The following is a 26,642-nucleotide window of genomic DNA, read 5'->3' as shown; positions in this document are numbered from 1 at the left end:
TCTGAGTGAGGGAGAGTAATGGCTGCCACTGTGCATGCACGGTGCGGCACAAATTGTCAGTGGAGTAGGGCCATACCTGTTAATGGTACAGCTTTTAACAGGAAGGGAAGAGAGGTTGGAATGAACAGGCCTCTCAGCTGCACAGACTTTCATGATATGTCCACAATTATGCCTCATATTTCTAGTCTCCTTCTTTTAAAATCATCTAAGACTGGTGATTAATAAATGAGGATAGACATGTGAGTTTGGACTTCTTACCATTGGGAATACTTATGCTAATGCAGAGCCTTCTTTGTTAACTTTCTAAATATGCAGGAACAGTGGTAAAGATTGAGCTGTGACTGGAAATGAAATGCTCCATTAGGGGCCAGTCAGTTATGCCACATTCTGAGGTATTTTCCTCAGCTGGGACCAATAATGGCTTTTTTCGGGCTCTGACTCAGTGAGTTAGTTTACAGTTTGCACCATGCATGAGCAGGATGGAGTTAATAGTCAGTGCCATGCTATTTTTACCTCACACAAACACATGCACAAGGGGACTGATTTTTAGTTTTAATTGCAGATTCAATAATACGCATTTTATGTAAAGCAAACATTACTAGTGGACAGTTTCTTTGTGGTTTTAGTTGGAGGGGCTTGTGGATAGAGCATCATTGCAAGGATACAGATTATTGTGGAAGGCCAGTTTTGTAGTTTTACACCATTCTGTCTATAACAGGGGGCTTTGATAAGGTAGCGTCAACTTACTAAATTGCACAAGATTACCCTTCAAGACAATCATGGTATTGTAATCCATTATTTGGCCAACTTGTTACATTTACAATTGTTGAATTTTTTTTTTTTTGTCATTTCCCTTTCTGGTTTTGTTATGGCTTCCTGCAAATTTCTAGCTCTAAGTGGTTCTAAGGTAGGGCCTGAAGGCATGTGGTGAATGGGCATTCAGGTACAGGGCTAAAGGGCAGAGTTTGGGTGTTGGAGGAGTAGGGGCTCATTGGTAGAGGGTTTTTTTTTCTGGATGCTGCCCTTTCAACTCAACGGCAGTTGCTCAGTAGGCACAGTGGTCAGGTTATGTTCCTTTCAGTGCCTATTGTGTTCCGGTCATTTGGCATGTCTTTTGACTGCTTTCTCGGTCTTAAGGCACACCCTGGTGACAGTTCATTGGTGCACATGCTCAGTCTAGGTATGGCTTCCTTTATGGAAAAATTAAAAAAAAAAAATTAAATGTCAGCTAAGTCAGTAGCTGATGAACGAAAACATTAGTGTTCCAGGAATAGAGCCAGAGTCACCTAGTAATATGTTTTGCACAGTTTATATTTGTAGAAAAGATTTTCATAATTCAGTCTGGGAATATAATTTAAAATGCATATTTATTAAACTGATTTTAATAGTGTGTTATAAGAATGTATTTCACAGCATAATTTTAATGATGGTGATATAAGTTTATTTCCTTTTTATATGTTAATTAAACATGGTCTTTTATTGGTGATTCTGGATGTATTCTTAATTTAGGTATATAATCAATGTATTAAAATAGAGATGGAGTGCTCTGGACATTCTAATACACTGGTAACAAAACTGCATAACCTTTTAGTAAATTGATTTGTGTTTCGAGAATGCATGCTCTACAGAGTGTTCATGTTAGAGCCAAACCTTTAATTCTAACAACGTTCAAGTCTGTGGGAGTAATATTTGAAGTGGCTCCAGTTTTGGGCATTTTGTTTTCATTTTGGCACTGTTGGGCTTTCTGCTATGATAGGTAGAGGAGTATAGTTGTGGGCATCTGCCTATTAGGGTGCTTGGTAGCTGCGAGAGGTGACCTGTGCGACAGCATGTTTTTGCGAGTGCCCAGTTTGTGAAGTTTTTTCCTGGGCTTCTGGGGGGCATATGAATGATGGCCAGTAGTCACGCATGATGATCAAGGGGATGGAAAGGTGGTCTCTCATTACCCATGAGTTATCAGCTGCTTTCGAGCACACAAATTGTATGGATAGCTGGTAGGGATATATCTTTTGATGGTTGACATTTTCCCAGAATGGCCGGAAGCCATCTCAGATTGGGCTAATATAAAAAAAAAAAAAAAAACTCTGGGAGGTATTGTATAGCTTTAGTTGTTTTATAACGTTGAATTTTCTAGCTTGCTTGCAAGGTAGGGAACCTGCTTCATTAGTGGATATAGTGGATATACCTTTAAACAAGTCAAACAAGTTTGATAGCATTGGCCCCCTTCTTTCAGCTTATAAGTTTCTGGGGCCATTTCAAAGGGGGTGCTTTGGATCATCAGTTTGTTGTGCTGGCTTTATCTGGGTGCTTGCTTCAATACATTGAAAGGGATGTGCTGAACCTTCAGGTTTTCTCATATGTTGGTTGCTTTATAATTTTATCCATTTTCATAAAATTGCACTTGTTTGGACAAAATACTGGAAAATCTTTACAGCTGGGTGTTAACGTAGGGATGACAGGAGTTTGTAATAGCAATAGTGGGGACATATGCTGAAGTCACACTGGTTGTCTGTCAACTTGCTAGGTTTATAAAGAGCAATATTCCCCCTATATTTAGTCGTTGCCCTGCTGTTACCTATAGCTTTGCTTAGACATTTACTTTGGTGGAATTGAGAGGGTATTGATTGGCATTTCAGTGGAACTGAGAGCAAGTATTTTACTGCTGTTTTGCAGTAAGTGGGCTGTGCTGTCCTGAGGTGGTGGAAGAGATAGATTTTAGCTCATTATTTAGGCCCTTCATAAAACCTTGGGGTTCTATATCTGTTGGATAACTTAATTTAGATGTTAAAGGGGAGGTATAGTGATAAGGTGTTTGCTGCATATACTCAAGGTATAGGGTTTGAGACTCATCCTTGTTTCAATTTTTGTAAAGGCAAGCTGCTTAATCTGTTTTCTTCTGCAGATTGCGGAGGTCCGGAATTTGAGTGGGCATCAGTTGATGACCTGAAGGAAGGGAACTTGGAAGTGATGGAGTCTGTTCATGGATGTCCCAATCATCTTGAGTGGTGTACAATGAGGTCACAGATGTGGGATTGCCGAGTGAGTAGCGGCCAGTGCCCTGATGAAATGGCTTCAAAAGGTAATGGATTCTTCTTGTGTGTATTTTGATTGTTGAAATGGTGCACAATGAGGTGGCAGGGTGGAGGTATGTTTGGGGCAGGGTAATGCAGAGCCTGAGGGTTGTTTATAGTGAGTCTGGGGTTTACAGGGGGGGTGGAGTCTCAACAATCATAGGACCATAGGAACCTATGCAGTTAATGGTTTTAGGGCCCTTGTAAGCTAGCCATGTTCAATTTCTTATTTCCACATACTGCTCCTATTGTCTTTAGGGGACAAGGGTGGAATCTCTGGAGTGGAATTTAGAGTTACCCATCCAGTTGTATTGTAGAGGAATAATGAAGTGTTTTGTTTGATATTAGGTGGATGTTTGTTCCAGACGTGGTATTTTCTGGAAGATAATTTTATTCCTCATCCAGGTTACTAATGTCACATATCAGGTTAAGGTTATTAGGGTGAGTAATACACATACCAATTGACCTCTGCTTTGGGCTGGTAGGAGGTGTTTAGTAGGAGGTATTCGGTATAGGTATGACCTTTATGAGCAGATAGGGTTTGATGGAGCATTGTCGGTTTTATTGGTGTCGTTGGGGTCATATGTGGAACTGGATATTTTGTTGATTAAGCAAAAGTTGGAAGGCTTATGCAAGGCATTTGTCTGGGATTCTTTGTAGATGTAGGGCATGTTTACTTCCTTAACAGATACAAAGGTAACAAATGAAAGGAAAGATTTGAGGGGAAGCCGGGGTCAAGCAGCAGATTAAGGATGTTTTTCAGCTTCTTGGATTACTGAAATTGCACGTCGGTCTGTTTAATTGGGTTATGTTGGGTAGGGGTTAATAAGTTAGTGCATTTTACCATTGTCTTGCCCCAGAACGATTCACGGGGATGCCCCTTGGGGCAGATGGATAGTGTTCTCCATGGGGATTTGCTTTTTGTGGGGTTTATGGATTACTTTGATTTGTGCAATATGACAGTGATATGGGTCATGTTGCACATGTTTGAGGTGTGTCAGGTTGTGTTAAGATTAAAGGAGTGTTGTGGAGTTTTGGGCACCTTTTATAAGTTGAGCATAGCGTATGGAATTGCTAGAGTGGTTAAATGTGCGTTACAGTTGTCTGTGGGAAGGTTTTTGGTGGAAAAGACTTAGTTATTTTTCAGGAGTGGGAGCAAGCTAAGACAGTTCAACTGATCAAGGAGGATTTAACTGAGAGTACTGTATTTGCACAGGTGACATGGCTAAGTGAATTTAATAAATCTCGCTCAGCTGTCATTGGTTTGAAGGGTTGGGGTAGGTTGATAGTGTGAAGATTGACAGGCTTTGGCTAGTATCAAGATAGGTTTTGTGTGGGAGTTAGTGTTGGGAATCGGAGGATCATGGGGATACAGTATGTGTAGCATTTATTTTAAGTATGCATTTTAGTCATTCAGAAGGGGGTTTGTTGGTCAGCCAGGGCTAGGATGTTCATAGTTTTCTGCTTATGCTGGATAGTTGGTTTGATGGCAGGATTGCTCTTAAAGTGAATTTAGGAAGGACATCTCATGTGGTCATTATTATATAGATTGAGTGGGGAAAAAGAGCTGCAGTTAGGCATGATGGTAGGCAATTGCCCTTACATGATTTTGCATGGCATTGGGTTTAATGTTTTGGTGTTTCTTTTGGATGGTAATATTGGTAGTTGGAATAGTGAGAATTTAGTTAATATACAGAAGTTATACAAAGTTATGTTTTTTGTTCATATAGGGGTGAGATCATTTGATTATTTATCAATTTAGTCAATTGGCGGCTTTGGGTACTTATATAATAGGGATTTGGGGGTTAATGAAAAGGTCCAGTTTGGCTTTGAGAGGATGGCAGACACTGAATGATGTTTGTCCAAACCTGCCATTTTATGGTTGGTTAGGTTGATGGAAATTTGGGTAGGATGGAGGAAGAACAGCCTTTTTATGCTGGTGGGTGGAGAAGAGGGACAGGGTTGCCTTCTTCTGTTACCCCTTTGTAATTGGATGTTCATTTCAATGAGTTTGGAAAGGAAAGTGAGCAGCTGGAGGCTAACTGCTGAATAAGCGAGCAGAGGTAAGGATGCTGCTTATTGGCTGGATGTTAATTCAATAACTGGCAAATGAATGAGTGATGGGATGCTGCTTCATAAGTAAATAAGCGAGCTGAGATAAGGACACTGCTTGTTTGGTTGGATCTGTAATTTAATAAATGGAAAATGCAGTGAGTGGTAGCATGCTGCTGCATAAGTAAAGTAAGCGAGCAGAGGTATGGACACTGGTTACTGGGTCAGGCTGAGTAAGGTCATGCTGTCCTGATTAACATTACATGAATGTTTATGCTGTGATTAAAATCAGTTATATTATAATTGTAATTCATAAATATGTTTTAACAAATTCTTCTTATGAAAGTTTAATAAAGGTTGTCAAATGTCATTCCGTGTGATGTGTTTATGGAAGGGGACAAAGAGATATGATCAGATCTCCAATCATAGATAACTTATGATGTGTTTGAGGAATAAACTTAATAAAACTTGTCTCAAGAGTAAAGTTAATTTCACAGCATAATTGCAGAATTCAATGTACTGCACTGATATTATGTCCTTCCAAGCTTTTCCTTTTAAACTTGCGCAATAAATTATACTAAACAAAACATTAGACATTTTTAATTGTTTTTACTTGATTAAATTGCTCAAAATACCTACCTACTTGAATTATGTTAAATCTGAAAGTTGCATACTTACATCACTGCTGAAACTGCATTATTGTATGTACTTATCCACTTTATTAACATTTTGAAACATAATTTATTATACAGTTTAAACCAGATCTTTTGCAGCTTAAGTAACTGAGAAAAAATTGATTTCTCCTTAGTGGAAAACAACAGGAACAGCAATGAAGTATTTCATATTATGCGTTTTTTAGTGTCAGACAAGCTCGCCTCTCATCTGAAATGGAAGATCAGTGGACTGGTAGTCAGGTACACTGTCGTAGAGCTGGACTGGTTCTTCATATTCTGCAAGAGGCCTTCCTCTTCTCTGATATGCCCCCTATAAAGTCAAATAAAAAGCCACTGTAATGGTCTGATAATAGTGCACTTATCTTCTTTTCCTTAATTAATAACTGAGAACCTTTTGTTGTTTAGGTACAGGTTTTGTTTTATAAATCTAAATTCATCTGCTTATGATTAAGAAATTAAATTAGTAAAATAAATAAATCTTTATTTATGTTATTCACTAAATAAAGGGGCAGTGATTACCTTTGGACAGGAATCCAAAGAACATGAAATGGAGTTGGGTAGATTTCCTGCTACAATTGACTGCCATAAGTATATACATCAATATGTTGATATGGCTGGAGCCAGACACATAGGTAGACAAAAGACTCATGCTTCCAGAGTCAGGTTAGGCACAATTCACTCTTTACCAAAAACCTTTGAGCAATGATAGTGGAGCTAAATGTGAGGCAACAACATGCAACAAAATGAGTTACATTATGTATACACCACAGCATACAAGAGGTGTCAATGTTAATGTGACAGCTACTGAATGATATAATAAAGAAAGTGGGCAGGCAATCATATACTTTATAATCCTTATCATTGGCTATCAACCCACCACACAGGGGAATTTGCAACCAAATAAGCCGTCAGTGCACTTTTTTACTAGCACTCTGTCTTTTTGCTTGATTTTGCATCCAAATTAACCCACAGTATTCCTTCTTTCACTGCCTCTTATTTTTCCCTTCTTTACTTTTCTTTTCTTTCTTTTTATCTGGTCTACATGTTCTCCCTTTTCCATTTTGATTTATAACAATTTTTACTAGAGACTTTCTTAAAAGAGAAGTAACAAAAATGCAAGTATATTCACTAAATGTTAGATTCCATTTTACTTTGAATATTTTTACATTTGATTCTTCTTAAAGCTGTGTGATGTCAGTGAATACAGATATGCCTGAGAATTCATTAAAGGCCCTTCTAGAGCAACATGCCTATTTGAGATTTCCGAACATGCTAGCCACAACAATATTATCTAATTTCCTTATTTCCTGAAGTTCAGGTATTATAGCAACATGCAGATCATAGGTTCATAGGTTCATAGGTAAGTACATGACTATCTGCCCAAGGGCATCTATAAGCCTAGGCAGAATGTGCTGGCTTTTGCCACCCACTTAGATTAGTTCCCTGTGCCTCTGTCCAGCAGAGCCATTAGTTCCCTGTGCCTCTGTCCAGCAAAACCACTTCAGTGATCCCCGGGGTAAATTTTCTGTTTCTCATCCACTCATCAAGGTTTCTCTTGAAGAGTGTTAGTGAGGGGCTCTGCCTAATCTAGATTGGAATCCTGTTCCAAAGCATGGGGAGTCTCTGGGACAGGAATCTATCCCTCCAGCACGTCTTATTTATCATTGTGGTGAGGTTTAGATCCCTAGAGCATGTGGCTCTCAGAGATTTGTTTTTTTTTGAGATGGAGTATGTCCATCAATTCTGGGTTGGACATGGCCTTGTATGTCAGGCAGAGATCACCTCTGAGAAACCTGTATACAACCGAGTACAGCTGGAGTCTCTTCAGTCGGGCTGCATAGGGCATATGTTTGAGGCCAGTAATCCTCTTGGTGAGGTACTTCTGTGGTCTTTCCAGCTGTTGCAGGTGTCTTGTAAGGTACATCCCAAATGGCTGATCTGTACATTGCAGCAGTACACTACTGCCCAAGTAGAAAGTTGGAACCCCCTGTTCAGTCACTCTCTCACACATGTATGCAACCATACAATTGTGTGTATCTGTGTGTGTATGTGTGTTTATCTATATCTATATTTATTTCTATATAGATATATAAATACAATGTACATATACACTACACATACACACACACACCTGCACACTACAGTCCCTACCCTCCCATGGTTCACCTCACCCCTGTAATACTTTAGTGCAATTATGGGAGTATGACTTAGGTCTTCGTGATCTAGTGTAGCCCCCTGTCCTTCAATACCTGTTTTGATGTTGATGCCACCATGGCATTTTAAAGAGTCACCCTTGTGGTCTAGTCATTGCCTCCACAGCCCCTCCCCCATACTACCATTGATGCCATTACAGCACTTAGGACTCAAAGCCCTGGTTTCCCCACCAATCCCATCACACTGTATGTGTCTTAGTGCACATTAAGGAGTATTTTGTATTTCCCAACCCCCATCCCCATAGCAACATCTGTGCCATCAGAGCACTTTATAGATTCATCCAGTGTCCAGTGGTTTCCCCTTTCCCCTGATCGATGTAGTAATGTTGGTGCCATCATGCCAATGTACTCCCTAATGGATCTCCCCATCCCTGATCCACAAACTGCATTTGATATATTACATCATTTAAGAGTGTGCCTAGTGATTCACCCCATTCCCTTCATGCTGTTGTGTTTTAGGGCACTATCCACAGATGTGTAGTGTTCCCCCATCCCCCCAGTAACTAGGGTGCTGGTACAGCACTGTAGAATGTGTATCCCCAACCCATTCCTTGCAGTAATGGTGGTGTGCCAGTGTGGAGCTTTTAAACTTTCTCCCTGGTCACCAATGATATCCCCAACCATGTTCTATTTTGATGTTGGTGCCATTATGACACTTTAACAGTAAGCTCTGGTGTCTAGTGATTGATTTTCACTACCACAACATGATGGAGTTGGTTGGTTGGACTAATCTACACGAATAGGTGCTTTTTTGAATCACTCAGCAATGTAGATGGCTTCCTCAGGGCAGTTCAGTGAGAGAGCATATAGCTAATTAACATATGCCTTTCTCTCAAAAAGCCTCATTAGCATTCAGTACAGCCACAGGGACAGCCCTTCAAGGTGCTGCACATTTTCATGTTGGAGGACTGTGCAGCACCACGTACAGGTGCTTACTGAATACAAAAAAGTACTAAGCCGTGTACATGGCGGTCTACACACCATGGTATATTTATGAATCTGGCTCATGATGTAATATACTTCAAGATTAATCCCATAAGCACTTATTTGCTGCATATTACTGAAGATTTACACTATTTATTGAAGCTACACAATGGCAATTTTGTAAGATTTTTTTTTTTGAGATTACAAATTAAAGTAAGAAAATGATTCTAAATGTTTGTTTTACCAACTTCATTTTTTAAATGGAGGCTAATAAGAATGTATCTCTGAAATCAGAGCAGTAGAAGTCAGCAGAGATAATCGTGCAAAATTTACAGACCAACTGAATAGGTGGAATTTTATTCATATTTTACACATAGACTGGGAAAATGTGTTACTTATCCAGTATTCACTTTCTTTAAGACATGATTTTGTAGTTATTTATACTTAAGTTCATACATAGCTTTGCTTTTTTCTTTTTTTTTCATTTGGATACATGTTTTACTTTTGGCGGGAGTTTTATTTTTTTTTTTAGAGGGGGAGTCTGATGAAATCCAATTGGAAAATGAATGTGTTTACTATTAATGTGTTTTTAAACAATGGCAAGAATGCAAGAATAAAAGATTGTTTTCCCATCCCTTGAAAGGTATTTGATTCACTCTGGTTTCACATCTACATTTTTTACCTCTACCCTTTCTCCATTACCTAACTGACTGTTCACTGTCAAGCATGGCTATTCTATTCTTCCATTATAAACTGCTTTAAATTTACCTCTAACCTTTCTCCATTACCTAATTGGCTGTTTACTGTCAAACATGGCTATTCTGTTCTTCCATTATAAACTGCTTTAAATTGTCCAAAGGAAGGAAGGAAACTATTAACTGACAGTTTTACGTATATACACATATCTATTTAAGCACAGGCCTTGAATCTCACTATAGCCATTAGCTTCTACAAGTAAATAAGTTCATATGTTCATAAGCACATTCACAGTGTTCAGTTCAAAAATAATCAAAGGACACTGATTGCACTGATTTCATTATTTAATGATCACATACCAAATTTCCAACCCAGATGTCAAGATACTGTTTAAATGTTTTCAAATTACTTGAGGATCATATTCAAGTGAGAAGCTTATTCAAAAATACAAACATTCATAAGATTATAAAAAAAAATGCCTTAATCTTGTTTTAAATGGTTTCATATTTAACTTTAAATCATTATTTCTAAATACCAATATGCCATGATATAGATCTGTTTTTAAAATGTTTTAATGTTACATGGCGAAATACGTTAGATCCACAATAATGTTTTCTCTTATTTATCAATAGTGCTAAGTATATACGTGAAGGAATTTAGATTTATCTATACAAGTCATTTTCTTTACTTTTAATATTTTCCTTGTCAATCTCTTATGTTGGCCTTTGATAAAAAGTCACAAACATTATGTTCAAAAATTTGTCTTCTATGTGTCTTATACAAAACAGATAATTAATATTCCTTGCGGTATGATTTTTAATCATAACATCTATCTGTTTCATAGCTCAGCAATGTATTATGTTAGCATGTTTCCCAAAGAGAAATTATCAAATATTAAAATTCTCAGCACTCTGAAAGCTTCAAGATCATTAAATATTGCTAATGGCAAAAATATGAAGTCCTAAAGCTTGTCTTTCCAAAATACATGACATGCCATCTTTCATTGATGAATATGAGATCTTTTGCATCATCTCACACACTCATAGTGATAGAAGTGCCATTTTCACTAGTAATCAAAAATCAAATTTACAGTCATTGGCTTAATTACCAATCAAACAATTATTAATTTGAGGGATAGTTTTAAACACTTAAATAATGTGGGTCAAAAAGCTGAGCCTTGAGGGACATCCATTTCTATTGGTAAATATTCAGACATAATTTCATATACTGCAACTTATTGTAATCTTCCTGATAACCAATTCATAATCCATCTTAAATGAATTAATATTTGCTCTGTCTACTGTTCGATAAATAACTGATATAGGTAAAGAATCACAAGCATTAGCCATATCCAAATGCATTATACTTGATGATAAACCTGCACCTAAGCCCATGGAAATTTGATCATAAATTGCCATTAAATGAGGATTTGTAAAATTATCCTTTAAACAATTGTGTTGATAGATATCTAGTAAAGGCAATTCATCTTTACTGGTTATGATATCAATAATACATCACTAAAACATTTACCCATAATTAAAGTCAGGCTAATAGATTAATAAGTCTTAGCTTCATATCCATTACTTTTTCTTAAATATAGGAGTGACATGGACATTTCCAAGATCCTGCAACCATTCCAACACAGAATATTTTTAAAGATTAGTTTCAATAAAACTCCAAGAGTGACCATAATATTATGCAATGCCTTTCTAATAAAACTAATAAATGAGCAAGAGACTTCTAGTGAAATATTAGGTCCTAATTCTTCACTGTTTGAACTAAAATTATTACAAATACTACTGATAAAGTAATTGTTAAATACATTTGCTATCCAATGAACTGATTGTTTGCTGTGATTTATAATTCTGTTTATGTATTTGCACAAATTTTTCATAATAGAAGTGTCTTCAGCTAACTCCTTTCCAAAAGCTGATTTACCAGCATTATTTTTTTTTTTCATGTGTTACTAATTTTGTTTAATCTCATTGTGTTCATTCAAGAGAGCCTTTTTTAAGTACTAAAAATCTTTTCTTTTTTTTTTCATACAGCTTTGCTACTTAATTCTAAAGGAAAGGAATCTAGATTTGGAACCTTTTCTGTTTAAAGCTGTTTATACATTTCACAATGTCTTGATATATTTTCAAGTGTTGTAAAGTCATACTTTTTATTTATAAGAAGTTATTACTATAAGCATGCAATAATACTACTTTAATCAGAGAATAATATGTTGTATATTGTGATCATTTATTTTCCCATAACTGAATCTGTTAGATATGGATAGTGAGGAAAAAGATTCAATTACTTCAAACTTGATGAAATTATGAACAGAGGTTCAAAATGGGCAATATAAGAGAGACATATTAAATTATATTAGGCATATTTGTGACAGCGATGTCAGTACATTGTTCCCCCTAGTGCTACTAGTGAGCATTTGTTCTAATCCATAGAGGGAAATAATATCAGTAAACTGCTTAGGGTATATACTATTAGGAGTGAGGCTAAACCATTTAATATTTGGGCAATTAAAATCACCCAGCAGCAAGATATTTCCTTTGTCCATAACACTAAATAGTTTAGCTAAGTAATCCTGATGTTTTAAATAATCACTACTGGGAATTTAATAAAAAGCAAAAAACAATCCTGCCAGGAACCAGTAATGAACTACCAGTATAAATTATTTACTGAACAATGAAAAAGTTAAGCACTTTTGTCACTGATGACGGAACTTCATCAGAACTGAAATCACTCATTACATTCACCTGAAATACATCAAAGAATGGGTTAACCACCCAATCAAAATACAAATTTAATAATTCAATAAAATACAGTGCATCCAATCACATGCAACTAAAATAAAAACAATAATAATAATATATGCACTGAAAAGAGTAAGAGAAAGGACACAAAGAAAAATAAACATTTTAAAGACAGAAATTAAATATCAGATATGAGGCATTTTCATCCCAATATCTGATTGGACTAAATGGACAACTTCTACCCATTGTGAAAACCATCAATTCAGTATTCTTGTAGCTCTGTGAATTCCATTTTATTGACTTCAAGGCTGACTACAGACTCTGTGTTAATTTAGGAGCGGTTTCCATACAAATGAGATGTTTCTTTAACTGTGAAGAAAGTCTAAAAGATTTCTAAGTGGATTATGTACTCTGTGCAAATAGACTTTCTTCCATGCATGTGAAAAATGACAGTGGTCCTACATCTGCTTTAAGTTCTGTTTCAGTTATGTCTGATTAATATATTCCAAAATAGTTTAAAGTGGTACACCTAATAAGTCTTCAGTGTTTCTCTTAAAGTTAGAAGCCTTAAGTATAAAAGTCAGATTTGAAGCAGTCTTACCACATAAGACAATAGCACTAATGTCATTGTTAGGATTTTATAACTTTAGCCTATGCATTAAAAGCAAAATGGTGCATCAAGTAAATAGAATTGTATTCTGGTTTATACTGGTTGACTCCAAGCATCCTGTTCAGAAATAAATATAGTTTTAGTACATTCTGGAAAGGTATTGGTGGTTCTCTATCACTAATTGTTTGCAAAAATATGTTTAAGAAAAAAACGATATACAATTCAGAATCAGAGAAATGTCCTCATAGCGAAGCACAGATCAGAGAATTTGTATAAGTGGCAGCCATCAAAGCATTTTCCCAGTATTTAATATTGTTTATCTTACTGATGAAATTACAACTCAAAGAATAACATATTTCTAAAAGATGTTTTAAGTTTTTTGTCAATAAATAGGGCTAGAGGTTCAGTCTTTGAGTAAAAGGCAGACAAAAGAGGGCAAAGATGGAAGATTTTTAAGAGGTCTGTAGGCCTGAGGAATGACAATCTTCACAGGAATCCTGGGTTATAACAGAAGTGTTATTAGAAACACGTTCTTACAAAATAATATCAGTAGCTTATCAGATCACATCATAAAAATGTAAAATCATTTTTTCATATGCCGTGAGATCTCACAAAAGTTCTCTCATACTATTAATATATATATGGGTCTACTATGGTTGATTGAAAACTCACTTGACTGAAAATTAAATTACTAGGACCACTTCACTGAAAGCTCACTTCACTGAAAACTCATTTCTTTGAAACTCATTTCATTGAAAGTTATAAATGGCCTTTTCTTCACTGTAGTGCGACCCTGGAGTTAGTATATAAAGTAAGTGGGGGTGTGGGTGGCACAGCCCCCCACATTGGGGGGTGTGGGGGTGTAGCCCCCCACATATTATAAACATTTTAAACTATATGCAGTGATACTTACAAGTGCAATAAATAACTGTTTCCAAAAGAGAATATATAACCACGATCAGACCTCCCAACCGTTCCGAATTACTCGGTTTTTACCGAGTTTTGGGGTCCAAATGAAGGGGCGCCACGATTCCCGAGTGGCACCCCTTCATTTCTGATTTTTCTTTTCTTTTTTAAAAGTTTCGTGCTGACGGAGCTGACGTCATCACGTGCGCAATGACATCAGCGCCGTCAGGCTACCAGCCAGTCGGAATTGAGCTCAAGGAGCTCGCGTCATCATTTCCGGCTGGCTGGCGGTTAACTTTTAACCGCAAAGCTGATACAGGTAAATGGATGGCAGCAGCATGGCAAGCAGAGGGCTGGAATTAATGGCAGCGAGCGGAGCCGGGATTAGTGAATGGCGGCGAGCGGAGCCTGGATCAATGAATGGCGGCATGAAGAAGAGGGCTGCTAGCAGAGCTGGGATTAATGGCGGCAGCAGCATGGAGAGTGGAGAGCGTAGCCTGGATTAATGAATGGCGGCATGAGGAAGAGCACTACTCAGGGTAAGTGTGTGTGTGTGTGTGTGTGTGTGTGTGTGTGTGTGTGTGTGTGTGTGTGTGTGTGTGTGTGTGTGTGTGTGTGTGTGTGTGTTGGCTAGAGGTATTCAGGCTCAAACCATGTACCTTTAGTACAGGGTAAAAAGAGCCTACTATCCCTAGCCACCACCATTTCTACCACTGACATGCTAATGAATGATGGCCACTAAGATGATCCTGATGGGCACAGATTCTAGTAGTGATGGCCTGGAAGGAGACATTCAGTGTTGCAGTCAAAATGAGCATTGATGGTTTAGTAGCAAGCATGTTCTTGTGCTGGCAGACAGAGCAGGAAGTATGTCACTGCAAAGAAACCAAAGGGAGGGTATATATTTATTTTAGTTGAATTGTATTTGTATACCAGGGCAGAGCACTGATCAATACTTACCAATTTCAAGAAAGAAAGTGAAAAAAGAAGAAAAAGAAGAAGAAAAAAACTGACTCACTGCTTCTGATGGCCCACTAACTGAACCCTTTCCACCACTTGACAGGTTATATTTGGCTAGGATGTACAATTGAATGTACCAACCGGGAGGTGAGGGAGCAAGACGATTATGTGAGGGGGGAGTACATGAAGAACAAAAACATTTTGTGGGGGGTGGCTATTTACTTTTATCGACTGAAGCAGTAACACAGGCTGAGTGGATGTTAGGAAGTTAATTATCCTATACTCATCTGCCTCAACAATGGGGTTCTCTAATCCAGTATCAGTGCAACTCTGTTTCTGCTGTAATGCTGAGTCAAAGTTAATCATTAATTCTGCTTTCCTCATGCTACTATGGCCACAGTACCTCAGCCAATATTATCTTAGCAACAATAAAAGGTGGGAAGAGAAACAAAAACTGGTCAAATTCTGACTGAGTTGAGAGCTATGATAAGTAAGAACACTTTTTTTTTTTTGCTAAGAATTTAGAGCTATGATAAGAAGATGACTGAGTTGAGAATACTTTTTGTTTTGCTAAGAGTTTAGAGCTATGATAAGAAGATGACTGAGTTGAGAGCTATGATGAAAAGTAAGAATACTTTTTTTGTGCTAAGAGTTGAGCTATGATAAGAAGTGAGCACACAATTTGTATTCCCCTATTATTGTTTTTGTGCTAATAGTTCAGAGATATGGTGAGTGAGAAGTGAGAACTGAATTTGTATTCCCCCATTATTGGCTTTGTTGTTTGTCCATGTTTTTTGTGTTGAAGAGTGTTGAGAAGTGAGAAATGAATTCACTAAATGATGGCTATTAAGTTTCAGTCTTCCTATTTTTCAGACAGCTGCTGATGTGGGATAGTGGTATGTTGTTCTGAATGTTGTGCATAGAGTCCTGGGTTCAAAACCTGTCAGTGAAATGCATGATGATAGCGCCACATTTTATTCTAGCAACTTTACAAAATTATACAAGCAATGTTTAAAATGCGTCCCTGGTTTTTGACCTTTTGTCCATCCCCCCCCCAAAAAAAATGAAATTGAAAATAAGTGCGAAACACTGTTCAAGATGCCTATGGCATACACTACTGTCATTCTATTTATAGTGTAGAAGCAGACTTTTATGATGGAAAAGTTCTGAATTGGGCAGTTTTGTTATTATTGGTTCATGTGTTTTGTTTCATTGCCTACAGTACAGATTACTGGTAAAATGTTTAAACAATAAATTTAAAATGCGCTCTAACATGTGTGTTGTATTATACAAGGAATATAATTTAATAAAGTCAGGAAGATGTATAAAGAAAAGAACACATATATGTTTCTTGTTTTGTGTGCAAGGGGCCAATGATAAACAGCCCAAAGGTAATCTTTATCCACCACTGGCCAGATGCATTTTCTTTGGATGTGGTGTGGGATTCAATGCTGTTTCAATGAATGTGAGTTTCAAGGGCAAAGTTTAATGTCAAGCCTATTTTCATTGTGAGATGGTATTGCTTTGTTTACCAGATGATGTCTTTTAGTGTTTCTGCATTGTTGTGCTGTAAAATGTAAAAATAAAATTCAAATCATTGTAGAAGTAAAGCAGTATGCATACATTAGTGTTTATGGTAAATGGGGCAAAATAGCCAGGTAACAGGACACTGGAATGGCTGCAGGGGGACTCTGGTCTGGTGCCATGTTTTGGTTGTCTGTTCTTCAATTTGTGTTCGAAAGTTGGTATCCCACATTTCATTGGAGTGGGTGGGGTTACATAATTGTGTATGCAAATTAGATGTTAATCAGCGTACAGATTTGTACCTATTTTTCATGGGCCTTGTCCAGATTTTTGATATTTCCAAGTTGAGAGGTATGACCACGATATGTGGGGGACTTCACCCCCCACACCTCCCTTACTTTATATACTAACTCCAGGGTTGCACTACAGTGGGGAAAAGGCCATTTATAACTGCCAACGAAATGAGTTTCAGTCAAGTGAGTTTTCAGTGAAGTGAGCTTTCAGTGAAGTGGTCCTAGTAATTTCATTTACAATCAAGTGAATTTTCAATCAATCGTAGTAGACCCATATATATATATATATATATATATATATATATATATATATATATATATATATAATAGTGTGGATCATTAAAGATCAGAAATGATATTCTTATAAATGGGGAAGCAACACTACATGTTTGTTATCCTAACATCAGTAGCAGAGAAAGTTAAGGATACATTTTAAGTGAGAGGTTAATGACTCTCTTTTGAGGAACATAGTTTTCATGGCTAATAGAATGAACTCATGGACATAAGGAGCTGTCAGTCATACAAGCTTCAGTCTCAAGGCAATGTTACAAGAGAATGGACAAAGGACTGCCAGCAGGTATTGTCCATCTGCACATTAGCATGCCCTATGACTGTTATCCACAGAGGTAGCTACTAAAAAAATATATATGATCTAGCAAAAGCATTCTGATTGAGAAACTGGATTGTAGCATTGTTGAAGTATAGGACACTGTAAGGTATTGTGAGGGGGCGCAATCAGAAATAAGGGATGTGAGTGGTAAGTATTGCAGGAGTAAGTCATGGGTCTAATAGGTTTAACTGTTTTCATTTCAGACATCATGAATGGAAAAAAGAGCATGATTAACCTCTTTCTGGATTCACAAATATAGGCACAATATTTGAGGATGGGAAGAATTGTGTAACAAGAATCATCTAAGTGAGCAGAAATATGGAAATTGAGGTACATTGCAGATAGCTGAATGTATTGTACTTCAGCTACTGCACCTGCTGTCGCTATGGAAACTGACGTTCCTAGAATAGGGAGAGGCATTCGATGTCTGCATGATGCCTAGGCAGAGCCACTAGGAATAGAGTGAGCTGCAAAGAGAATAACAGAATATATCCTCAGAGGAACAGACTGTAACAAAACAGCAAAGCAATTAGTGTACTTTAAGACATCTTGGACAGACCACAACATAAGGGAACCACATTCTGCTTTGTATGCTATTCAAAGAAGCAGATGTGAGGCTGATAAAGAAAGTCTAAAGGAAAATCTCTAGAAGGATGTGTGGGGAGAATAGAGAGTGTATGACCATAGATTAGATGACCTATGAATCTTCTCACTTAACTACAGGGGCCAGTGGGAGAATTTTCTGGATATACATGTTCAAGTTAGGAAGATGTTAAAAGATAATTCTTAATGGGAAGGATGGAGGGGAGATGCAGGAAGTAAGCTGCTGAAACCAAGTAATACCTATATTTAGGAAAGCAATTCCTCACAAAAAGATTTTGAGCCCTTGGACCAAACTACTGGAATGGATAGTTAAAAAGCATTGTAGGGGGCATTTCAGAAGTATAAAAGGAAGACTCAGTAGTAATGGAGGGAAGGCAGAATGCTTAAAACATTTATAGAAGATTACATGGGATAATTGTTTCCTTCTGTCATTATACATAGTATACCCAGTTAAGGATTTGTTTTTGCTGATTTCATTAAATGGTGAATAATTTGACAGCATCCTAAGAAAACCTTAATAAATGCTAATGTCAGATTGGGTTGGACTCATTAGCCATTCAGGATTATCTTCTTTCAAGTTGCATCATGGTGACAGCCTCACAATCAGAAGGTTTTAAGGAAAGTAACAACACAGCAGATGGGTTACATAAATGTAAAGAAGACGGAGACTGGATTTGGTACCTTTTATATGCAGTTTGCAGTGTTGTGGTTTAGCTGTAGTTGTTGTCTGTGCCCTTACTTAGTTGAGTCCTACTACAGTGGAAAGGTAGAGTTTGAGAGATGCTATTGATACAGAACAAATGACAGTGCTATTTTGTACTTCTGAGTATTTAGATGACACATTATTACTCCTTTATGAAACGTTTCATTCATAGCATTATCTGCCACTGGAAAAAAAAACAAAAACAAACAAACCTGTCTAAAAATGGCAATGTGATCCATTATACAGGCTGGTACAACATTCCTGATTAACTTTGTAAGCATTGCACATTCTGCATCACACATTTTTCCTTGTTTTGAGCAGTGAAAATACAGAAAGAATGAATTATAGGTTCATAGGTTCATAGATTGGTACTAGGCTACCAGCCCTAGAGCCTATACAAGCTTAGCCATAACAATTCCCTAGCTATTTCTTCCCACACTATTTACTTCCCTGGATCCCTGTCTAGCAGGGTGACTAATGTGATCCCTGGGGTGAATTTCCTTTCTCCCATCCAGTCATCAAGGTTCCTTTTGAAGAGAGCCAAAGAGGCACTCTGCTTGACATGTATGGGCAATCTATTCCAGAGTCTGGGGAGTCTCTAGGTCAGGAACCTATCCCTCCAGCATGTTTTGTTTATTGTGATGACAAGGTTTAGATCCCTGGAGTGTGTGGCTCTGACAGATTGGTATTTCTTTAAGTGTAGCATGTCCAACAGTTCAGGGTTTGACATGGCCTTGTATGTTAAGCAGAGATCGCCTCTGAGTAGACAATATGCGACAGACTATAGCTGGAGTTTTTTAAGGCAGTCAGTGTAGGGCATCTGCTTTAGGCCTGTGATTCTTTTAGTGAGGTATTTCTGAGGCCTTTCCAGTTGTTGCAGATGTCTTGAGAGGTACATACCAAACGGGGCATTGTATTCTATAATGGGTTTAATGAGGGATGAGTACAGTGGGACAATGACCTCATTTTTTTCTGGATGAAAAGCCCTTAGTGATGAGGTGTGCCACATAGAATGATTTCCTGACTGTTGTGGCGATGTGGTTATCGAAGGTGAGACCACTGTCCACCTGTGTCCCTAAGTCTCTTATCACACTTTCGGTGTTTAGTGTACTGCCACCTATATGGTAATTCACGGGTACATGTTTTTTCCCAAAGGGGATAACTATACACTTCTTGGCATTGAGCTTGAGCCCATGGCTCTGGCACCAAGCATCTGTTTCTGTAGGGCCCTTTTGTAGACTATCCACATCATTTGGGGATTCAATAATGGCTCCCAGTTTGCAGTCATCTGTGAACTTTGTTAGCCAGAGTCCCTTAGTGTCAGACTGAACTTCAGAGAAGTAGATGACAAACAACAGCGGTCCCAGGACTGAACCCTGAGGTACTCCACGTGTCACTTGTCTGGAGCTGGATTTGGAGTCGGCTACTTTTACAGTGTGGGTTCTATCAGTAAGCCAGTTAGCAACCCATTGGGTGATGTAGGGATTAATGCCCAGCTTAGTAAGTTTATCTATGATTCCAGAGTGGGGGATGGTGTCAAAGGCCTTGGCAAGGTCTAGATAGGCTGTGTGAACCACCTTACCCTTGTCCATGGCTCTGGGGACTGATTCAAAGAAGTCAATCAGGTTCAGGAGACAAGATCGGCCCTTCACGAACCCAAACTGGGTGGGGTCCAGTGTTTGAAGGTTGCCAATGTCTTTGTTTATAAGTTCCATGATAATATGCTCCATGGCCTTGCAGATAAGGCTCGTCAAACTGATGGAACGGTAGTTTCCAGGATCCAAGGTGGATCCCCCTTGTGGAGTGGGATAACTGTAGCTCTGCGCCACTCAGTGGGCACAAAACCTTAGGTGAGGCTATGATTAAACATGACACTTAGGTGAGATGCCAGTTCATATTGTAGATCATGTAGTACACAGCCCAGGATGTCATCTGGTCCCATGGATGCTGTATTCTTGGCTTTGGAGAGTGCATTTTTTACCTGTGTGGCCATTATTGACAGAATTTGGCAATCTTCCGGTATTGAGATGGGCCAATTAGGGGATGAGAGGGGGTGAAGTTGGCACTGAATCGATCTGCCAGGATATTGGCAATATCCTTGGGATCAGTATATTTAATGCCATTCTGTTTTAGCTCAGAGCAGATCTGAGCATTGCCATTTAGATTCTTGACATAGTTATAGAATGCCTTGTGGTTGTCTTTGGAATCTTTGGCAATTTTATTTTCGTAACTAGCTTTGGAGGATTTTATGAGGGATCTCAGTTTCTTACTGAGGCTGGTAAGGGAGTTTTTTGCATCCTGGGATTTTCCTTTTTTCTGCAACAGTTTCTTCCTTTTGTTGTGAAAGTTTGTTTATGGCAGGGGACCACCAGATTGGCTTCCTTTTTTTGGATGAGAGCATCTTGGTTCTATTTGGGATGGCACGATTCATGCATGAGTGGATGTGCTTGTACAGTGCCTTAGTGTAGGATTCAGCAGTTGAACTTTCAGTTCCTGTCTGCATGGGTGTCATGAAGTTTGTCACTTCTGACTTGAGTAGCATGAAGTTGGCTTTGGAGAAGTTTTTTATGGAGTTTCGTTACTGGGGGGTGGCGGTGGGATGTGGATGTTAAGGGTGATTAGCTTATGGTCAGAACTGACTAACGAGGGGGTGACTATAGGTGGAGCATCGATTTCCCATGTTGGTAATGACCAGGTCTAGGATATTGGAGCCCCTGGTGGGACTATGGATTAGTTGATCCAGGGCACTGGAATTTATGAATTCCAAGAACCGTTGGGCAAAGGGTTTTCGTACACGAGTAGTTTTCCCAGTTAATGGCAGGGTAGTTAAAATCACCCAGTATTAGAGTGTTTGGTTCTATCTTAATATTTCCCAGTATGTTTAGAAAGGTGTAGTGAGAATCCTGGGGCATGATGGGGGATCTGTAGCAAGCTACAATTTGGATTGCAGTCTTACCTAGTGTTAGTTGCACCTGGAGAATTTCAGATGCATTGTGTTGGGCAACTAGCCTGGAGGTGTGAATATCCTTGGTGAATATGGACACTCCTCCACCTTTAGTGTTTCAGTCTTGGTTTTGTGGCCTAAAAGTGTGGTAAGAATTGAAGCCTGGTATTGCAGGGGTGCTCTCTGGAGCCTTGAACCAGGTCTCAGTTACTGCACAGATATCGATGTTCTCCATTTTTAGGAGTGCCTCGAGAGAGTGCATTTTGAGGTTTAGACTTCTAGCATTGAGTAGCATTACCTTCAGATTTTGCATGCTTGTACCTGTTACGGTTGTGGTTTTGTCCTTTGAACTTTGCCTAAAAAAGGCACTATAGGGGTGGAAAGAGCCTTAGCCAGTAACCTGAATTAAATGAAATAGCACTGTAATATATTTTCCTAGAGATGTATTTATGTGTTCTTCAACAGAGCTTTGTACACTTCTCAACTGTTTTCAAGGTTCATAGTTTTTTTACGGGTGATATATAATCATGATCCCATCCTCCAAAAAATTCACGTTTGCTATTCATTTAAAAAAAAAAAAAAAAATATATATATATATATATATATATATATATATATGCACACACACACACACAAATGAATGAATGTAAAGTCACTTTGAGGCATAAGTCTTTTGTCTCTGTAGGGTTTTGTGAGTAATGCATGTCACTGCAGATAACGATGCCCTTTTCTGCTAGTAGTGATAATAGCCAGGGTCATACAAAAACAGAAGTGGTATTAGTGGTAAAGGCTAAATGCATTAAGTATAACACGAGTTACTGATTTAGCACTGTGCATCTCCATTTAATCATGTATGGATATCCTTCCTAGTACGCAGTTTTCTATTGCTTGTATCAGCTACATGCAAGTCATGATTATGCCAAAACTTTTAAATAAGGATAAGAATTTAAAATTAATTCTTAAACAGTACTGTCAGTCAGATGAAGTTCTCTGAGCATAAATGAAAAGCTCACACTATCAGGGAAATTTTTGGTTTTTAAATGAACTCTAACTTCATTACTGTAGAAATGGTGGACTTTGTTTTTTGTATTTTATTATTATGGTAATGAGCAAAGCAGTGACATGCCATCCATTCAAGGCTGGCCCCTTATTTTCAAATATCTGCACTCCATGCTCTACAATCTTCACTTTTGATGTTTATAGACTCCTCCTGATCAGCTATTAATTATGGTCTAGTGTAACTTCCAGATCAAGCATGCCTGAGTACTGTCAACATATTGTAGGAAGCTTTGCTCAGTTCCCATGGTAACAACACATTGTAGGAAGCATTGCAAATGTCCATGGCAAGAAGACTTGTGATGCCTGGTTGTTTTCGGGTGGCCTACTTTTCTGGCCATTATACTTTTATCTTGCATAATGTGCATAGATGAGCAATGCATTCATATAACAGGATCTTTGCATTCCCTGCAGATAGAACACAGCAAGCATCTTCATCACACACATGCAGCCATACTTTTATTCAAATACTTCTAAACGATCAAATGCACTGTTTAATAATGCTTATTTTTTATTTGAAACATAGAATCATGTTTTGCATTTTTCAGAAAACTTCTCAGTTTGGGCCTGTTATTACATATATACCTCAAATCCACTTACCTGATATTTTTTCTTCTATGGAAAAGTAGTTAATTCATGATAATATAAGTAATCTCTGTTAATCTGCCTCAGGCAAAGCAAGGCAGACAAAATTATTATACCCCAAGTCAGTGTTGTTAACATTCTAACTATATTTGGAATTTTATTTGTATGTCTTTTCTTTATATGTGCTAGCCTTTGTCTTTGTGTTTCTGTATTTCTTTCTAAGTCCTAGCCTTTATCTAAAACCACTAGTAATATGAAACAATTAATGTTAATCAGCTTTCTCATTGTGAGATATTAATGCAGAGAAGCAGTCTGGAAAATATAGTTTGCAAATTGGTCCACGTTTTAAACATTTTACAATAAGTCTATCTCCTGAGAACAAATACTGCCTCCATATAACTCAATGAAATCTACTGCACCCCAAAATTAATAGATGTTAACGTTAATAATGTTTATAGGTTCATAGATTCATAGGTAAGTACTAGGCTATCGGTCCTAGGGCCTATACAAGCCTAGCCAAAAAGGTACCCTGGCTTTCGCTACCCAAGAAAATTATCTTCCTGTGTCCCTGTCAAGCAGAGCTACAGAGGTGATCCCCGGGGTGAATTTCCTATTTCCCATCCAATCATCAGTGCTAATGAGGAGCTTTGTTTGATATCGATAGGTAGTTTGTTCCAGAATATGGGAAGTCTCTGGGACAGGAATCTATCCCTCCAGCATGTTCTGTTTATTGTGGTCACAAGGTTTAGGTCCCTAGAGCGTGTGGGTCAGAGGGATTGCGATTTTTTTAAGTGGAGCATGTCCAACAGCTCTGGGTTTGACATGGCTTTGTATGTTAGGCAGAGATCATCTCTGAGTAGGCAATATGCGAAGGAGTAAAGCTGGAGTTTTTAAGATGGTCTGCATAGGGCATCTGTTTGGGACAGGCAATCCTCTTTGTGAGGTATTTATGTGGCCTTTCGAGTTGTTGTAGATGTCTTGTGAGGTACATACCAAAAGGGGCGTTGTACTCTATAATGGGTCTAATGAGTGATGAGTAGTGGGGAATAATGACCTCTTTTTTCCTGGATGAGAAACCTTTTGCAATTAGGTGTGCCACGTAGAAGGATTTCCTGACTACTGTGGCGATGTGATTATCAGCGGAGAGACTACTGTCCACCTGTGTCCCAAGGTTTCTTATCACACTTTCGGTATTAAGTAGACTACCACCTATGTGGTAGCTCATGGGCACAGAGTTTTTACCAAAAGGGATGACAATGCACTTTTTGGCATTGAGCTTGAGGCCATGGGTTTGACACCAGGCATCTTTCTCAGTGAGGCCCTTTTATAGGATGTCCACATCATTAGGAGTTTCAATTATGGCGCCTAGTTTGCAGTCATCTGCGAACTTTGTTAGCCAAAGACCTTCTGTGTTAGCCTGTACTACAGAAAAGTAGATACCAAGCAGGAGAGGACCCAGGACTGAGCCCTGTGGTACTCCACTCGTCACTGGTCTGAAGATGGATTTGGAGTCTGCTACTTTCACAGTGTGGGTTCTGTCAGTGAGCCAGTTGGCAACCCATCTTGTGACATAGGGCTTTGTATCTAGTTTAGTGAGTTCATCTATAATTCCAGAGTGGGGGATGGTGTCAAAAGCCTTGGGGAGATCTAGATAGGCTGTGTGAACCACCTTACCCTCGTCTACGGCTTTGGTGACTGCTTCAAAGAAGTCAATCAGGTTTAGGAGACATGATCTGCCTTTTATAAACCCAAACTGGGTGGGGTCCAGAGTTTGGAGATTGCCAATGTCTTTGTTTATAAGTTCCATGATGATACGTTCCATGGCCTTGCAGACCAGGTTTGTTAGGCTAATGGGTCAGTAGTTCCCGGGGTCCATGGTGGCTCCCCCTTTGCATGAGTTTCAAAGTTTTTCATGTAAACTATACATTGTCACCCTCAGAAAACATACACAGATATCATCAGTAATATATGTTAATATTTATGAAAAATTACTTCCTTCTGAAATGACCATATTGTCACAAATCATTCTCCATAAAAAAACAACACTGGAAAATCAAAAACATAGGGTTTTATTCATAGTCCAGTATTTCATAGCTACATAGCAGTTATCCATGAAGAGCACCATTACAAGTATAAGCAAATAAGCTAAGCGCAGGTTATTCATCCTGAAAAAGAAAAGAGAAGATGCTTTGAAAACATGCCTACTAATGGCAAAAGAATAAAGTACCTAAAGTTAAGTGTTAAATGCATATGAAGTAGCATGTGAAAGCCATAGGCTTCATATGACATCATATGTATTCTGATATGTCAGAGGGGCATGGCTATGTGCAGTTATGCTTTAAAGACTTAAGACAAGCAGTGGATTGCACAAATTTTATTATTAATACTTAAAAACAAAAGGAGTTTAAAATGTTATATATAGGGTTATTCTTATGTGGATATCCTGTTATTTAAAGAATGGAAAGGGAGAACAATGACTAATTCAAAAAGGGGCTACTCAACAAAGATGAAGACACAAAGGGATGTGCTGGAGGAGATGGGAGAGAAGGAGCACTATGTTTTTGGTGGGGGATAGACCTCCCTCTTTTAAATAAGAGGGTAATGTGGGCAGGAAGTAGGTAAGAAAGCATGGGAGAAAGGAAAAGGGAAGAAGTGGTGCCGGCAAAAGTCCCCAGTCCACAGAGCCTCAAATATATCCACTGTCAGATGGTGTTGCAGTGGAGGACCCTGATGTTAAAGGGGGTAGGGGCAGTTGTGGTGCAGTGGTCAGCACACAATGGGACAGCACTTCTTCAACCCACTGAATAGAGGCCTTGATTGGTTGAAGCAGTCTATCCATGACCTGCACCAGCAAGCCCTGAACCAAGTCCTGAAGCTCACATTCACTTGCCAGGCTGTCATATTCCAGGTTGCCTGCAAGAGTGGTGCTACAGCCGTGATCCTAAGAAGATATTCCTGGGTAAGTAGTGGGTGAGTACTGTCTAACCTGGGAGGTATACGCCTGGGCTGCTCTTGAGGAATTTTGATCTGTAAAAAACGAACATAAATTGAAGAGAAAGAAAATAAAAAAAGGAAGGACTGCATAATTAAAATGCAAAAAATTGAGAAACAAAAGGAAAAAAATCACAATAAATTCACACATAATGTTACATAACATTCAATTTTTTTCTTTAAAATGATTTTATTATCAATCTTTATTTAAGTAAAACAGAATGCACAGGGCATGCTTATGCATACATGGGACCATTGATTTGGGAAGTCCTTTTGTGTATGTGGGAAACATGATGAGAGAAGTACTTGGGTATACTTGAGATGAAATGATATGGGAAGTGCTTATGCATACTTGGGAAGAAAATGCATTGCTATCAAGTTTTGGTAGGGTTTACATTTTGATGACTACTAACATAAATTATCATATTTGTGCCTGATATGAAATTGTTTCCAAGATTATACTGAAACCAC

The 26,642-nt window shown here is 38.3% G+C and overlaps 1 protein-coding gene across 1 annotated transcript in view; it reads right to left on the bottom strand.

Annotated features, from left to right (window-relative positions):
• Positions 1 to 222: 222 nt before the first annotated feature.
• The window catches only part of NPHS1 (NPHS1 adhesion molecule, nephrin), a 1,231,105-nt gene continuing 1,204,685 nt past the window's right edge, over positions 223 to 26,642 (bottom strand). Inside the window, exon 28 of the mRNA XM_044079328.1 lies at positions 223 to 6,107. Within this exon, the coding sequence (XP_043935263.1) occupies positions 5,985 to 6,107 (123 nt within the window). The 3' untranslated portion in view covers positions 223 to 5,984. The remainder of the gene's footprint in view (positions 6,108 to 26,642) is intronic.

Source organism: Protopterus annectens, chromosome 8.part0, assembly GCF_019279795.1.
Source record: "Protopterus annectens isolate FY-2018-M chromosome 8.part0, PAN1.0, whole genome shotgun sequence".
Lineage (NCBI taxonomy): Eukaryota > Metazoa > Chordata > Ceratodontiformes > Protopteridae > Protopterus > Protopterus annectens.
The sequence above is the reverse complement of the archived record's forward strand: the minus strand, read 5'-3'. Positions and strand labels throughout refer to the sequence as shown.